General features: G+C 42.5%; 1 protein-coding gene across 3 annotated transcripts; it reads right to left on the bottom strand.

Moving 5' to 3' along the window:
• Window positions 1-2,130: 2,130 nt before the first annotated feature.
• Window positions 2,131-14,363, bottom strand: Lamtor3 (late endosomal/lysosomal adaptor, MAPK and MTOR activator 3). Of its 3 annotated transcripts, none has more exons than NM_001429143.1 (7): window positions 14,236-14,363; window positions 14,002-14,047; window positions 12,902-12,936; window positions 7,534-7,592; window positions 5,491-5,624; window positions 5,040-5,103; window positions 2,131-2,929 (listed from the first exon to the last, which is right to left on the bottom strand). In NM_001429143.1, exons 2-7 carry the CDS (start codon window positions 14,008-14,010, stop codon window positions 2,856-2,858), a joined length of 375 nt encoding a protein of 124 aa, NP_001416072.1. In that variant the 5' UTR covers window positions 14,011-14,047; window positions 14,236-14,363; the 3' UTR covers window positions 2,131-2,855. The 3 variants fall into 3 exon arrangements, with proteins under 3 accessions (NP_001416072.1, NP_001416071.1, NP_001008376.1); NM_001429142.1 differs by having other exon boundaries at window positions 14,291-14,363; NM_001008375.1 differs by having other exon boundaries at window positions 14,265-14,345.
• Between the last annotated feature and the right edge of the window lie 1,461 nt (window positions 14,364-15,824).

Genomic DNA, 15,824 nt, shown 5'->3' with positions numbered 1-15,824 from the left:
TTAACAGAGTATGGGCAGGACTCACCTGTCAGCTGAAAGGTCTTTAGAACAAGGGGGGAATGCTCTAAGTCTCCACTTAGTCTCTGGGCTGTGTCACACCAATCCCTTATAGCGAATACACATGGGTCCAGCATGACCCTGGTGGGGACAGAAGACTGTGGTGAGTCACAGGGTCAGTGGGCAAAGCCTCTAAGTATAGAGGACTGCCATGGGCATAAGGCTAGTTTGTGTAACAACGCACATCTTTTACATTCCTCCCTTAAAGAATGTCCTCCCAGTTAAACCTTAATGACTCCACGACAATCACAGCAGGGAGTCCAGGAGGCGAAGGTGTGCTTAGGCAAAATATCCTAGCAAAATGGTAATGCTGGGACCTTCAAAACAGCCTTTAAGGTTGTGGAAAAGAATGCTAAAAACATCAGTTTGAAAATATGTAATTTCTCAACGATGCAAAAAATAAGGATGCAATATGAATTATATGAGGGGTTTCCCAAATCTAAAGGAACAGAGGTAGCTACACTATTGAGTTAGCTTGTCAGATACAAAACTAGGCAGATTCCTGAGTTCAAGGTCAGCCCAGGACATAGCAAGTCCAAGCCCAGGTGTGCTAAAAATGGTATTTTAGGACAGGGTCCCAGATAGCTAAGCTTCTCATCAGTGCTTAACAGAGGGAGGCTGATCTCTGCATTCTTTTGCAATGTTAAACTTTTAAGAAATGTGTGCTTGTTGTTTCCTAAGAATTAGGGGCTGGGGCTAAGGGACGCTATTCATAGGATAATCAGAAAGGAAACCTGGTGTAAATAACTAGATTAATATGTAAAATAAAAGACAGGGCTTATGATCTGGTGATGAGCGTCCAGAGAATTTTTTAGAATAGCAAGAGGCAACTGCTTAGAGAACTGTCTCAAGCAGAAGGTAAAGAGTGAGCTGTCTGCAGATCCCAAAGACAGTAGATCAGAGAGAACGTAGAGCAGAGAGAAAGCAAGCTGGAAATCTGTCTTCAGTGGAGCGCAGGCCACCAGCTTGGACCCTCAATTTGTTGTTTGTTTTCGCTGCTCCCAGACACCCGTTCTCTCAGAACCCCTCTCCAAGCAGAGGCTGGTCCCTCCGCACATACACATAACCCTACTGATCTGCTTGAGAGCTGGTACGACTTTCTCCCCAAGAATCTCACTTTGGTTTTGTCCAGGTATTTTAAAATTTGTACTTATTGTTATTGTGTGTGTGGTCAATCCAAGTTCAATCCCCAGATACACATCGCAGGAGAGAACTGACTCCTGAGTTGTCCTTTGACCCCACATGTGTACAAGTGGTATGCACACACAACACTACATAGGTATACTCTTAAGCTTTCTAGCTTTATGTTACCCATAATTACCTTTCCGTTTCCCACACCACATCACTAGCAAGAATTTCCTAGACATTGTTAAGTGGTAACTAATTCTGTATCTTAGTGGGTGCATCTCATAGTTCACTAACAGTTCACAGCTCCCTAAAGACAGTAAAACATTCTCTCCGGCTTATTGTAGCTCCACAGTGCCTTCTGTCTCTTTCTCAGCGCTCTATAACCTGCCTTCTCTACCCACAATTCATCTCAGATTGTGCTGCAAAATGAGGGAAAGGAAAGGCAGCAGGGTGCTCAGCCATCCAGCTCGTGTAGAGCCTAAGGACAGTACCAGCATTCTGTCCACGCAACAGGCGTCTCAAGAGCAGATGTTCCAAGGCAACCGTGCAGCAGGAGGCTGTGCAGCTGTGCAGTGATGCAGCTGTGCAGTGGGGGGCTGTGCAGCTGTGCAGTGATGCAGCTGTGCAGTGGGAGGCTGTAACCTGGCACACAGCAGTGCTTGTGTTCTGAACCATCCCAGAGACAAACAGCCCTGAGCCAGAACTTGAAAGGCTGATGCACTCACTCCTCGGCCTCTCAGGTATATAAGCAGAGGTCACTCCTCTCCTGGAGATTCAGCCAGACTCACCGGTGAGGGTTTTTTGACAGTTTATACCAGGCACAATGATCTCCAATACAATCCATATAAGAACTATTCATTACTTACTCATGTAAGTGAAGGACAGAATTATGTCTCTCAAACTTTTCAAAGTCCGAAAAGAGAGGCCTATACAGAGCTCATCCTATACTTTTAAAAATACTATTTTATTTATACTCATGTATAAAAATGGCTATCCTGTCATTTTTATATACATACTGATAATGGAAACAATTCAGTGTCATGCATTTCAACCGTACAAAGAACATAATCATGGAAGCACGGTTACAGGGGAAGCAGAAGAGTCTGAGTAGTGATTTCATTCTCACTGAGGAGCGGCACCCTGAAGAATCGAGTCCATTAGTAACACTCACCGCACTGAGAGCAGAGGGGCGTTAGCGATTGTACTTGATTATTTTTACTGAGCCATTTCATCTTCCTCACAGTGAGAAGAAATACAATATAACCTTAATAAGAAAACGACCTCATTACAATCTCGGTAAAGGTCTACGGCTTATGGAGTGGAGCAGAGTTCAGGTGTGCTTGCGGGCTCCGGCCTCACCGTACCATCCCACCCTGATGTGCTGGACAGAGGCCGCTCTCTCAGGCGCCCGCACTAACTCCATGGGAGCTGCAATAGAATGAACCATTTCTGTGGCGTTCCCAGGTCTCACTGAGGAAGAAAAGACTTCATACACATAAATATAACAATTGATCTGTCTATAAATTATAGTGGTAGGCTCTTCTTTAGTGTACGGTGGAAAGGCGGCCCTTTGAATACATGGATACAAGTACGAGTGTGGTCTGAAGGTTGCTGGCCTGGTCCAGGGTTGCTGCAGGGAGGCCGAGGCACGCACCAGAACCACTGCTGGATTAAGACACTTCCACAACTTTTATCAGTTCTTCAAATAAGGGAGCGAGCTCCTTTTCTAGGCTGACAATTAGTCCTAAAAGAGAGTTGAAAATTAGAATGTTAGAAAATTTCACTTATGAGCTCTGAGCTAAAATAAACCCTTTCTCCTCATGTGGCTTTTGTCAAGAGTATTTCACCACAGTGACAGAAAAGAAACTAAGAAAGTATCTGTGAGTTCTTAATCACATCCAACTTATCTCCAAGTGTCCAAAATCTCAAAACTGGAATTCAATTGACAGGTCTAGAGAATTAAGTCACTTATTTCTTTCTAATTTTACTTTTCTTGGATATTTTATGTATTTACATTTCAAATGATATCCCCTTTCCTCCCTCTCCCATACCCCTTCCCCCTGCTTCTATGAGGATGCTCCCACTCCCACCTCAATGCCTGGGCATTCCCCTACTCTGGGGGAACAAGCCTTCACAGGACCAAAGGCTTTTCCTCCTACTGATACTGGACAATGCCATCCTCTGCTACATATGTGGCTGGAGGCATGGGCCCTCCCATGTGTACTCTTTGGTCAGTGGTTTAGTGCTTGGTGGTTTAGTCCTTGGGAGCTCTGGTGGGTTCTGGTTGGTTGATATTGTTGTTCTTCTTATGGGGTTGCAAACCTCTTCAGCTCCTTCAGTCCTTTCTCTAACTCCTCCATTGGGGTCCCTATGCTCAGTCCGATGGTCAGCTGCAAGCATCTTAATATGTATCAGTAGGGCTCTAGCAAAGCCTCTCAGGAGACATCCATATCAGGCTCCTGTCAGCAAGCACTTCTTGGCATCAGCAATAGTGACTGGGTTTGGTGGTTGCTTATGGGATGGATCCCCAGGTGGGGCAGTCTCTGAATGACTTTTTCTTTAGTCCCTTCTCCACTTTTTGTCCATGTATTTCCTCCTGTGAGTATTTTGTTTTCCCTTCTAAGAAGGAATGATGCATCCACATTTTGGTCTTCCTTCTTCTTGAGCTGCATGTGATCTGTGAATTTTTTCTTAGGTATTTTAAGCTTTTAGGCTAATATCCACTTATCAGTGAATGCATACCATGTGTGTTCTTTTGTGACTGGGTTACCTCACTCAGGATATTTTCTAGTTCCATCCATTTGCCTATGAATTTCATGAAGTCATTGTTTTTGATAGCTGAGTAATATTCCATTGTGTAGATATACCACATTTTCTGTATCCATTCCTCTGTTGAAGGTCATCTGGGTTCTTTCCAGTTTCTGGCTATTATAAATAAGGCTGCTATGAACATAGTGGAGCATGTGTCTTTGTTGTATGTTGGAGCATCTTTTGGGTATATGCCCAGGAGAGGTAAAGCTGGGTCCTCAGGTAGTGCAATGTCCAATTTTCTGAGGAACCTCCAAACTGATTTCTGGAGTGGTTGTACCAGTTTGCAATCCCACCAACAATGGAGGAGTGTTCCTCTTTCTCCACATCCTCGCCAGAATCTGCTGTCACCTGAGTTTTTGATCTTAGCCATTCTGACTGGTGTGAGGTGGAATCTCAGGGTTGTTTTGATTTGCATTCCCCTTATGACTAAGGATGTTGAACATTTCTTTAGGTGCTTCTCAGCCATTTGATATTCCTCAGCTGAGAATTCTTTGTTTAGCTCTGTACCCCATTTTTAATAGGGTTATTTGATTCTCTGAAGTCTAACGTCTTGAGTTCTTTATATATATTGGATATTAGCCCTCTATCAGATGTAGGATTGGTAAAGATCTTTTCCCAATCTGTTGGTTGCCGTTTTGTCCCAATGACAGTGTCCTTTGCCTTACAGAAGCTTTGCAGTTTTATGAGGTCCCATTTGTGGACTCGAATTAAGTTATTCTTACAGCACTCCACATGTGTTCTGTTCAGCTTATGTTCTGTAGCCCTTCCTTTTTGCAGGCTGTTTCAGTGTGAGTCACAAACAACACAGGAAACGCAACACTGAGTCGACGAGTTCCTGCGGCAAAAACTCCCCCGTCCTGCCTCCCCTCGAGTGTACCTGAAAACAACCCTGGAGAGGGACAAGGCCCCGGAAGGAGGCAGATGCGGGAACTGTGCTGAGGCACAGATGCAGGTCTCTCCCTCTGTCAGTCCTAATCTGTCACACTGCACAGGCACAGTGCTATAAAGAATTACAGTCTGCATCTGTGGCCCTTCTAACGTACCTGTGTTGGCATTGCTGCTGGCTATAAAACTCACCACCAGAGGCAAACGATTGAATTGAACCACCTGAAAAGAGAGATTGAAATAGCAATGTTGCACGTACACAAATGGAAACAGCTGGTCACTGAGCTTTCAAAGCAAGTGCTTTGTACCTGTCACAGCAGCAGCTGTGGAAGAATCTCAGCTATGCAAGCTAACGGCACCATCTACTGGAGTCAATGATCTGACACATACTTTAACACTGCATAACAAGCTCTTTATTTTTAAAGTTTTAAGTACTTTTCCATAATAATTATTCCCTTTCTAAAAAAGATTAGTTTAGGCTAAATATTAAAAATTCTATCCCCCTCGTACTAAAATTTAGATCTATGCTAAAAACAATTTATACCAAAGGTGTAAAAATGGTTGGTGAAACCAGCCAAGTGTTCAGTGCTCCAAACCGAGTATACAGACCTGGTAGGTATTATAGTAGCAGATGATGCTTTTATTTTTTGAAAGTCCGAGCTTGCTGCCTTGGTCTGTTGCGAGGGCGAAAGTGGACAAGAAGCCAGGCCTCAGGGCATGTTCTGGAGCACTGTCGTTAGCCACTGGGATGAGCGAGTAAACAAACGTTATGCAGAGTAGGATGGGAAGAGCTCACAGCAAGTTCTAAAGCACACAGACCAGTAAAAGCCTAGACACAACAGAACATTTACCATTTGAAAACCCTACATTTACCATGTTGATAACTGGGTCTCAGGTCTGGGGCCATAAATAGCTGAAGGAAAAAATGCTGACTTACATGTAACAAAATGAATATTCTGGTCATCTGAGACTATAACTAATCACTATACTATACTAATCTATACTATACTATACTAATCTATACTATACTAATCTATACTATACCATACTATACTAATCTATACTATACTATTCTATACTATTCTATACTAATCTATACTATACTATTCTATACTAATCTATACTATACTATTCTAATCTATACTATTCTATACTAATCTATACTATACTATTCTAATCTATACTATACTATACTAATCTATACTATACTATACTAATCTATACTATACTATTCTATACTATACCATACTATACTAATCTATACTATACTATTCTATACTATACCATACTATACTAATCTATACTATACTATACTAATCTATACTATACTATTCTATACTATACCATACTATACTAATCTATACTATACTATACTAATCTATACCATACTATACTAATCTATACTATACTATACTAATCTATACTATACTATTCTAATCTATACTATACTATTCTATACTATACCATACTATACTAATCTATACCATACTATACTAATCTATACTATACTATTCTAATCTATATATACTATACTAATCTATACTATACTATACTATACTACTACACTGTAGACAGAAGAAAATGGAAAAAGCTAGAAAGTCTTCCTACAGCCCAAGAGCTGGCTGCCATCTTCATGTTCCTGTCACTCACTAAGGCTAGACTAGTATTAGCTGCATCAGCTAAGTATGGAGTTTCAGTGGTTCACAGAGATTCTGTGAAAGAACAAAAGGGCCGCAGAATCACCTGAGCCCTCTTTATAGGGGTGAGAAGGGAAAGGCGGCCTGCCCACAGCTGCCCACGCTGTGTGGTGGGTGGCACGGAGTCAATGGACTCTATCATGTCTTGTCACCAACTCAGTGCTCAGCTCTGGGCAGGCAGCGTCCCCTCTGCACCTGACCCATATGCTAATGGATGAAGTGGAAGAACTAAGCCAGGTGACCTCTAAAGCACACTTCCCTCCTCATGCCTAAAACTGCCTGACATGTTTGTCCTGATGTGGAAAAGAGACTGTAAACAATGCGTAAGATGCAATCTCATCTTTAATCTTTGGTAAGGGAAATTAGCCAAGTCCACTTTGATCATGCCAGAAGAAACGAGTTCACACTATCTGTTACAGCGAATGTGTGCTCAAAAAAGCCGAGAACAGACCAAACCATGTTGGGGGGATCTGGGGTGGTCGTGAACATGATCAAAACACACTGTGTGCATGCACAGAATTCTCAAGGATTTATGCAGATGTATTTTTAAAAACGTCTCGGATTCTGATCAATGTAAATAATGATGACATTAAAGTTTTAAGAAATATATTTGTAGTAAAGACCGGCAAGATTAAAAACCACCAGTGTGAGCCAGTGCCCTGGTTAGGGGTTGGCTGCCTGCCTGCCTTGCACACCCAGTTTCCACCCTAAAGCTATGCTTAGGCTTGTGCTGTGCCATAGCATCTCAATGGGAAGCACGCAGAGTGGTCCAGACGTTACGTGGACCACTTCACTATGGGTCCCAGACCGAGGTCCCAGCAGACAAAATACGTACTTCCTCAAACCACTAAAGTGGTTTTTTCCAGTTTGTTGCAATAAACTCCGCATATTTTTACTTATTTAAATACAAAACATTCCTGTCAAAAGTAAATGAGCAGGAAGCAGTCAGTGTTACCTTTAATAACAGGCACCCCATCTCTATCTGACACAACGATTGCATGGAGCCCTTCAACGCTACAAGAAAACAAAGGTCAGTATTACAAAGTCATTCTGATTTCTAGGCATATGTATCTCAGGCTCATGGTGGTACTTCTCAAGCATACATATACATACACATACACATACATACATACATATATATATATATATACATACATACATACATACATATATATTTCTGTTTTCCCTCCTGTGGCACTAAAGACTGAACCAGGGAGTTGCGCACTCTAGGAAGGGCGCTACTACCAAGCTAAGTCCCCTGCCCTGTTTCATGCGTGTTTCTGAAAAACATGTGTGTGTGCATGCATACCTACTTGCTAAACCATGCTCCCAGGTGTGTTTATGGACACTTTTCTAGAAATTCAATGAGTGTGCTCTGCCCTACTGAAATGGTGAGGATATTTGGTATGCATGTTAATTATTGAAGAGTTTATGTTTTATCACTCCTTGGTTTATAGAAGCAGAAAAGGGTTCAGCTGTGGCGACAGTGACAAAGGTAAAAACAAAGAGCCTTTGTCTGTTTTCTTCTCCTCACTCTTTCTGATACTGGGTCTCTGGATTTTTAGGCACTTCCATTTCCTGATATTCTGACACTGACTCCACGAGCTTAGACTCTAAACTGAGTGGGCTACCAGGTAATCTTACACTGAGGTAAAATTACTACTGAAGCAGGTGCCATTGGAAGATCTGTAGGGAGACTTCCCTGGGGTAGTGGCAACTCAGCTGAATATTAGGGCATTGAGTACTTGAAACAGAGGTGGGAGTCATGGGAGGGAGAACATTCCTTATACACTAAGCAGATCTGATCTCAAAGTGTGTGTGTGAAGGAGTATATGCATGTATATCTGTGTGTGTGTGTGTGTGTGTGTGAGAGAGAGAGAGAGAGAGAGAGAGAGAGGGAGAGAGAGAGAGAGAGAGACCAAGACCTCTAGTCTGCATGTGGAAGAGGACAGCCACTCTGTATGTCAGACTAGCTGGCCATGATCTTCCAGGGATTCTCCTGTCCCCACATCTCTCTTCACTATAGGAGCACTGACTTCCCCCAAGGATCCAAACTCAGGTCCTTACACTTGTACCTTAAGTCTTTACCCACCAATATGTGATTTCTCACTAATTAGAAACAAACAAACAAAACCATCTGTGTGCCTACTTGTGTATGTACCACATGCATGAAGGTACCGTCCAAGGTCGGAAGAGATCATCAGATTCCCTGAAACTGGAGTTAGAGGTGGTTGTGAATTACCCAGCGAGGGTGCTAGAAAATGAACACACCGGTGTTTTCCACAAGAGCAGCTGGTGCCCTTAACTACTGAGCCATCTCTCTAGCCCCTTAAGTTCTGTCAAGTGAAAAAGAAACTTCAGATTTGAAAAATGTACCTTAAGCAACATGTGTGGGCAAGCCTTATGTGTGCATGTGTGATGCACATCATGCACACGTAAGTGCACACATACACACACACACACACACACACACACACACACACACACACTCCTAGCTGTGTCTGTTTACCAGTATATAAGTACTTCTGACAGCAGATGCTTGTTTCTAGCAGCAGACTAGACACTAAACAACATGACTGCGGGACAGGCATAGGAAGCTTTGTAACCTTGAATTTTGTAAGTATATTGTCTTAGAAAAAAAATCAAATTAAAAACAGATGCTCAATATATTACAAAAATGTTAGAAAGATCTGTATAGCACAGGCGAGTTCTAATTTCCACAGTAATTAATTTAAATAGTAACTAACATACCAAAGGAGGAGGTAAGAAGGAGAATGTCCTTTTGTGTGTGTGTGTGTCTGTGTGTGTGTGTGTGTCTGTGTGTGTGTGTGTGTGTTTTCTAGAATGTCCTTTTTAACGGTTGACAAGTCCACAGAGGCGCAAACCTGAGAGCAGAGCAGCCAGAGTCTGAAAGCCCTCCTTTTTAGAAATCAGGTCACAAACATAAAAGTTGTTTCCAATTCTACACACAACAATGAGTGGTTCGAATAGATTTTACTAATAAAAATTGCTAGGCTACAAGAGACATATTGATAAGAAATAAATGTTATTAATCAGCAAAAAACTGATGTTTACTAAAAATAACTATTTTCAATCTAATAACATAGACATCATCCTGGGGCTGACGGTGTAGCTGAGTGCTTGGCCCGCATGCAGAAAGCCCTGGACTCAGACCCTGGCAGTTACTGCCATCCCTGCAAAGCTTCCATGAGGCACAGACCAAACTCTTTTTCATATAATTACAAAATATTGACTACTGTGAAACATGGAAAACCTGAGATTTTTAGGGGAGAGGGTCACAAATGGATTTTAAAATACAAACCCAAGAATAATATTTAACAGAGAAAGCCACATTTTATTGACACCTGGAACTACCTGATTTGTTGAGTAGTACAGACATAAAGTAGTTAAAACCAAGAAGTCATTAAGCTAAAGAAATGCTTCAGTGGTTGAGAGGTCTGGAGGTTCTTCCAAAGAACCCAGGTTCAATTCCCAGCACTTGCTTGTCAGCCTGTAACCATCTGTAACTTCAGTTCTAGGGCTCCCTCTTCTGACCTCCACAGACACCAGCCATGACATAGTACACAGACATACATGCATACAGAACACCCACACACATAAATAAAACTGTAAAAAAGAAAGAAAGAAAGAAAGAAATTGGCAAGAACGTGTACACCCAGCAAACCCAGGGATCCACCAACGAATCAAAGAGTTCATAGTGCTATCATCTGTCCGTTCTTCTTGTGCATAGGGTGTGAAAAGCCTGTTTACAGGAAATGATCTGCAAATGTGGTCCTCAGGAGAAGGATGGCGCAATCCCTTCCCTGCTGATGCTATGACTAATATTCCCCTGTCCCTTTGGAAGTGCTGCAGATTGAACCTGGGGCCTTCCAAGTGTGAAATAAGCTCTCACTGAGATACACTCACAGTGCATCGTCACAGTATTCTTTAACTGCATGCATCTCTTGTGTTACAGAGCTTTCTGTTTGCTTAAAGGTAAATTGTCAGAATTCAGAAGTAAACAAACATTTACTTCCAATGTTTATGGTCACCGTTAAAGCTCAGATAGAAAGGCAGGGGTACTTAGTGGAAGCGAGCTTACTGACCTGAGTAAGAAAAGCAGACGGATGAAAACATTACAACGAACACATCAAAGGAAGTCTCAAGGACTTCAGAGCATGGAGCGCACAAAGGATGAAACGTGGGAAGCTGTTCAACGTGTGAAGGACAGAATAGAAAAGATGCCTGTTCCTTATCTGAAGGTAAATGACAGAAGCAGCCCCCCTTTTGGTGACTCAGTAAATCAATGTCTCTTTTGCTTTCCAGCGGCCATCTCAGATATTTTTATTTATTATATGTGTGGGGTGGTTCTATACGTCAACCATGCATGCCATAGCATCCATATCAGCCTTTAACCACAGAGCTATCTAACGGTCCTGTTGTTGGTCTCATGAAGCCCAGGCTGGCTTTGAACTTCTTTCAATTCCGAATGCTGGAATTACGTGCCCAGCTCACTTTTGCAATGTTTTTTAATGTTTTGGAATGCTATGCCAGTTATCATGCTTATGTGATGGTTAGGTTTTGGTCAAGTTGATGACACAAGGTGGAGTCATCTGGGAAGAGAGAACCTCAATTCAGAGCATGCCTCCTCCATGAGACTGGCCTGCAGGTAAGTCTGCAGGGCATTTTCTTGATTATGATTGATGAAGGAGGTCCCAGGCCCCTGGGGTAGAACCACCCAAGGCAGGTGGTGCTGAGTTGTATAAAAAAAACACACTGAGCAGGCCATGTGGAGGCAGCCAGCAGGCAGCATTCCTCCGTGGCTTCTGCTTCAGATCCTGCCCTGTCCTTCCGCGATAAACTGTAATCTGTAAGATTCAATACTCTTTCTCCTCATGTTGCTTTCCATCAGTGTTTTATCATGGCTTTAGAGAGCACACGAGGGCAGCCTGCAGTCCCCCAAGCATTAGTAATCAATAGCGAGAAAAGTTTTAATGTTTTGAAATGTTATAAGGTCAGAAAAACAAGTATTATTTCCCCCACTAGTTACTAACCCTCTCCTGCATGGTTTTAGCCTGTACCACTGTTTCTATTGCCATTCATTAGTTAGCATGCAAAGCTGTCACTGCCTGTCATGTTGGCCATTTGTGTGAAAACAGAACCAGCAGCTGGTCTCTATAATTTGCCATTTTATTATGAGAAAAAGAATTAAAATTAAATTTAATTACATTAATTTAAATTAATTAAAGATTTCATTAACATAAAATCGATAATTATCACTGTCTCACTTAACATGCCAATGGTGTTTTCTATATACACCATATAGATCACAACCAGAACACACTTATTAATTTCCACTGATCTACAATCAAAGCAAAAGCCATACATCCAACAATTCAAGCAACTTGAAACCAGTGTTAATTTTTTCAACCTACAGAGGTAAACTGATATCTGCACACAAGCGCTTATAACTTTAGACTCGGAAGATTAGACAAAATAATATAAATAACTTTTATATTATTCCACAAATAGAAAAATATTCATAGAATATTCTGCTTGATGACCTCAAAGGTTGTTCAATCCAATCTGCTGCTTTGTTCTGGAATGTGAAAACAAAGACTCGGGCATTCTTCCCTACCTTCCTTGCTCATCCTTAATGATTACGAGTTCTGAGTTATTTGTAGAAAGATGTGGATGTAGACAAAAGACGTGCTTGTCAACAAAGACATCGTTTTTTTTTTTTTGTTTTTTGTTTTCACATTAAACTAAGAATGAGCTTCAATGAGTTCAAGTGAGAAAGTCCTTTGGATCAGTAAAATACGTAAAAGCAATCTGCTAACGTTACCACCTGTTAAGGCCTTTGTAAGAACGGCACCTAAAAACAGGTAGGGAACTGTTTTCTGAGCCAACTATTTTTGGATTATGTTGACCAGCAATTAGGTCCCAATAGTAAAATAGACTTGAAAATAATGGCAAGTCTTAAGCTTTTTTTCTTAAATTTACTTAAGAACTTTAAAAAATAATCTAATAAACACCAATGATAGTGTGTTTAAAAATAATTCAAAGTGGCAAGAAATCTAAGTTCTGTCCCTAGTACCTATCTGCTGTTGAACCATACACAAGTCATTTAACAGCCTGGGCTTCGAGTTATCTATCTAGAAACTAGTCATTACTTACGATACTTGGGGTTAGTTTGTATTAAAACGTGGCAAATAATTACCATGACAATTATAAAATATTAATTTAAAAAGGAGAAACAAAACACTTTGTAAGATTAACATGTTGCGCAGAATTTATTCAGCAACAAATTAGTAATTTCTTACCTTGGCAACTTTTTGTATAGGAATCGCTTTAGATCCTGAAAGAGAATAATTTTTTAAAGATCATATTACTGTGTGCTTTTCTAGCCCTGTCCATACCCCAAAGGACATGAGGTCATCATTTGTAACTGGCATTTCATCTTTTACTTGTATAACTTGGGAGAAGTTAATTAACCTTTTTCCAGGCCTCAGATCCATTGTATGTTTCCTTACATGTATACAGGGATAATCAAATTTCATAAGGTATATATGTTGGTGTACTTGGAATTGGGAAACACAAATACATTATTTACTATAAAATGAGACCATGTGTTTCTTAATAATTTACATCCTGATGCTACTGTGTCCCCTTAGGAATAGTCTATAAATCTCTTCCTATGTCCGTACTGATCTTCCACGATTGTTTTTAATGATCCTAATTCAGATAAACTACTTTAATATCCAGTTTCTTGACAAAGATAATGACAATGTGGAGATTTATCAGAGAACGTGGTAAGGACTAAGAGAACAGAAAGCCACCTTCTCTCATTATACATGCATCTAGAAATATTCCTGGCCAACAAGCATAACTATGACCTCCAGTCTAAATGTGTCCTGTTTTGAACCTTTATCTACAAACCTAAATGAGTATCCTCTCCCATGTTACCACCATGAACTTTTGCTCTCGTCTTAAACAGACACACAGAAACGGAATACAGGTTGCGAAAGGGGCACCCTTTAGAAATCCTTTTAGATTGCAATGCTGAGTCTAATGAGACACTAAGCATTTATTTGGTAGGAAAGTATTCAGAGCACTGTCCTCTGGATCAGGTACTGACTGGAAGGGCAGTCAGTCATCCTTTAGAATTTCCGAAGTTACCCACACAGAGTTCATGTATGCTCCAATAGGATTAGGAGGTGGGAAGAGTACAGTTCTCTCGGGTTAAGAGTGCCCCACCACAACCGTTCCTGATAGAAACTAAGGTCCCTGCAAGTCCTTACTACGGATCCGGATCCGGGAAGAGGGGAGAGGCTAAGGACGGAACAAAATTCTAGCTTCCTCTCAGAAGCCTCATGCAAACCTCCCACATCCCCATTTTTCTTGGGAAGGGGTGTCAACTCACATCCGCCATGATGAACCCCTTTCTCTCGCAGAATCAGTCTCCACTCCTGGAAGGAAAACTTCCGTGACTCCCCCCGCACCTGGGGGTTATTCACCCTCCCCAGCCCCAGCCAGCATCACGAGGTCCACCCTCGCCAGGGCCAAGCGAGAGTTCTGGATCTCCGTCAAGGGGGTGGGGAGGTCCCCAGGACCCTGCCCGGTGGCCAGCCCGGACGGCCCACCTCTCCCCACCCACCCTGTCCCGGAGCTGAGAGAAGGGGCGACCTCTGCAGACGCAACGCGCGCTCCACCTGCCCCGGTGTTCCCGCAGTTCAGTCGCTTCTCTGAAGCTGCCTGTCAAGTCGCTGTCACATTACTCGTGACCTCCGTGGCGATCCAGGAAGCACTTGCGGCACCCTCCAGTACTGGTGATTCGGAACTTCCGGGGAGACCCAGCGGAAACTGCGCGCGCGGCAGCTCCGCCCCCCCCCCGCCCCTTCGGAGTTTTCCTGCGCCTGCGCGCTGCGCCCTGCACCCGAAGCCGCTAATCAAGCGTCTGAGGTCCCTGCGCCTTAATTTCTACTGAACACACCTACAAAGGAAGACGGTCCTGTGCGGAGTATGCATACACCTTTCCCAGACCCATTATGTAAATCTTTTTGTGAATGAAGACCTTTGAGAAGCACGAACTGAAAAGCCTACTTAGAAGGCCCAGATCCCTAGATGACCCAACCTACAAGTCAGTTTCCTGAGGGTGCTACCCTACATGCTCTTTTCTTACAGTTTTTACCTAGAAGTGCAGGAGCCATGGACCTATGGGCTCGTTTGTCAAGTCTGTTTTGAACATGCATGCACTGGGCTGCCTGCTTTGGCTCTAGGACCTGCTTTTGTTGTAGCTTTGTAAAAAACTGTCTATATCTTTTGTTGATGTTTGTACATTCAAGAAAGCCTACTGTAAGGGGAAGGCAAGAATGCTTAGCAAAAGGAAGGCTTCTCCACTTGCTTTGGCCTGGTGTTTCCCACCACTGACACTTTGTGACACCACGAACATTCTTTGTGGTAGAGGGCGGCACAGTAGTCCGCTTAGGAGACTCCTGTAGAAAACCCCCAGGACAAACGAAAATCATCTGGGATCTAAATACTCCCCAGTGGCTGCGTGAGCTCGGGGGGGGGGGGGGGGGATTGAAGATGGTGGTTTTGCTGCAGATTAGCTCTTACCTTGTGTGTACCATTAAAGAAAATGTCAGCTGTATGGGAGCCCATACTTGGGAATTCCTCTACTAAATCATTACACAAGTTTCTTTTCATTCCCATAAAGTTTTAACACTTTTATTCTTTGAGAATTTCATGAAATATATTTTGATCATATTTACCCCTGCCCTAACTCCTCCCAGGTTCACCCCCATATTTGTACCCTCCAAACTTTGGGTTCACCCCCATAACCCATCCCAATAACCCATCAAGTCCAGTTTGTGCTGATCATCTAACTACTCCTGGGCCTGTGGGACTATCCAATAGGTCATGGTCAACCTACCAGGGGCCACCCTTAAAGAACACTGACAGTCCCTCTCTCAGAAGCCGTCAATTGTCCACAGCTCCTCATTATAGGTAGGCCCATGAACCATTCCCACTACATGCTAGAATATTGGCTGCCTTGATCTCGTACAGGCCAGCTCAGCCGTGTGAGTCAGCGTGTTTTCGATAACATCGATTGTCCCACACTGCATGAAGTTGTCCTCTAGTGTCTCAGCCCCACTCTTATTTCATCCTTTGGATTTTAGCTTAAGTTTAGTTTCTCCGTGAAGTCTTCCTAGACGTTTCCAGAATAGTGAAGGTACTCTAGAT

Source organism: Rattus norvegicus, chromosome 2, assembly GCF_021556685.1.
Source record: "Rattus norvegicus strain SHRSP/BbbUtx chromosome 2, alternate assembly SHRSP_T2T, whole genome shotgun sequence".
NCBI classification, from domain to species: domain Eukaryota; kingdom Metazoa; phylum Chordata; class Mammalia; order Rodentia; family Muridae; genus Rattus; species Rattus norvegicus.
Note: the sequence above shows the minus strand (reverse complement) of the source record. Positions and strands in the feature narration are given on the sequence as shown.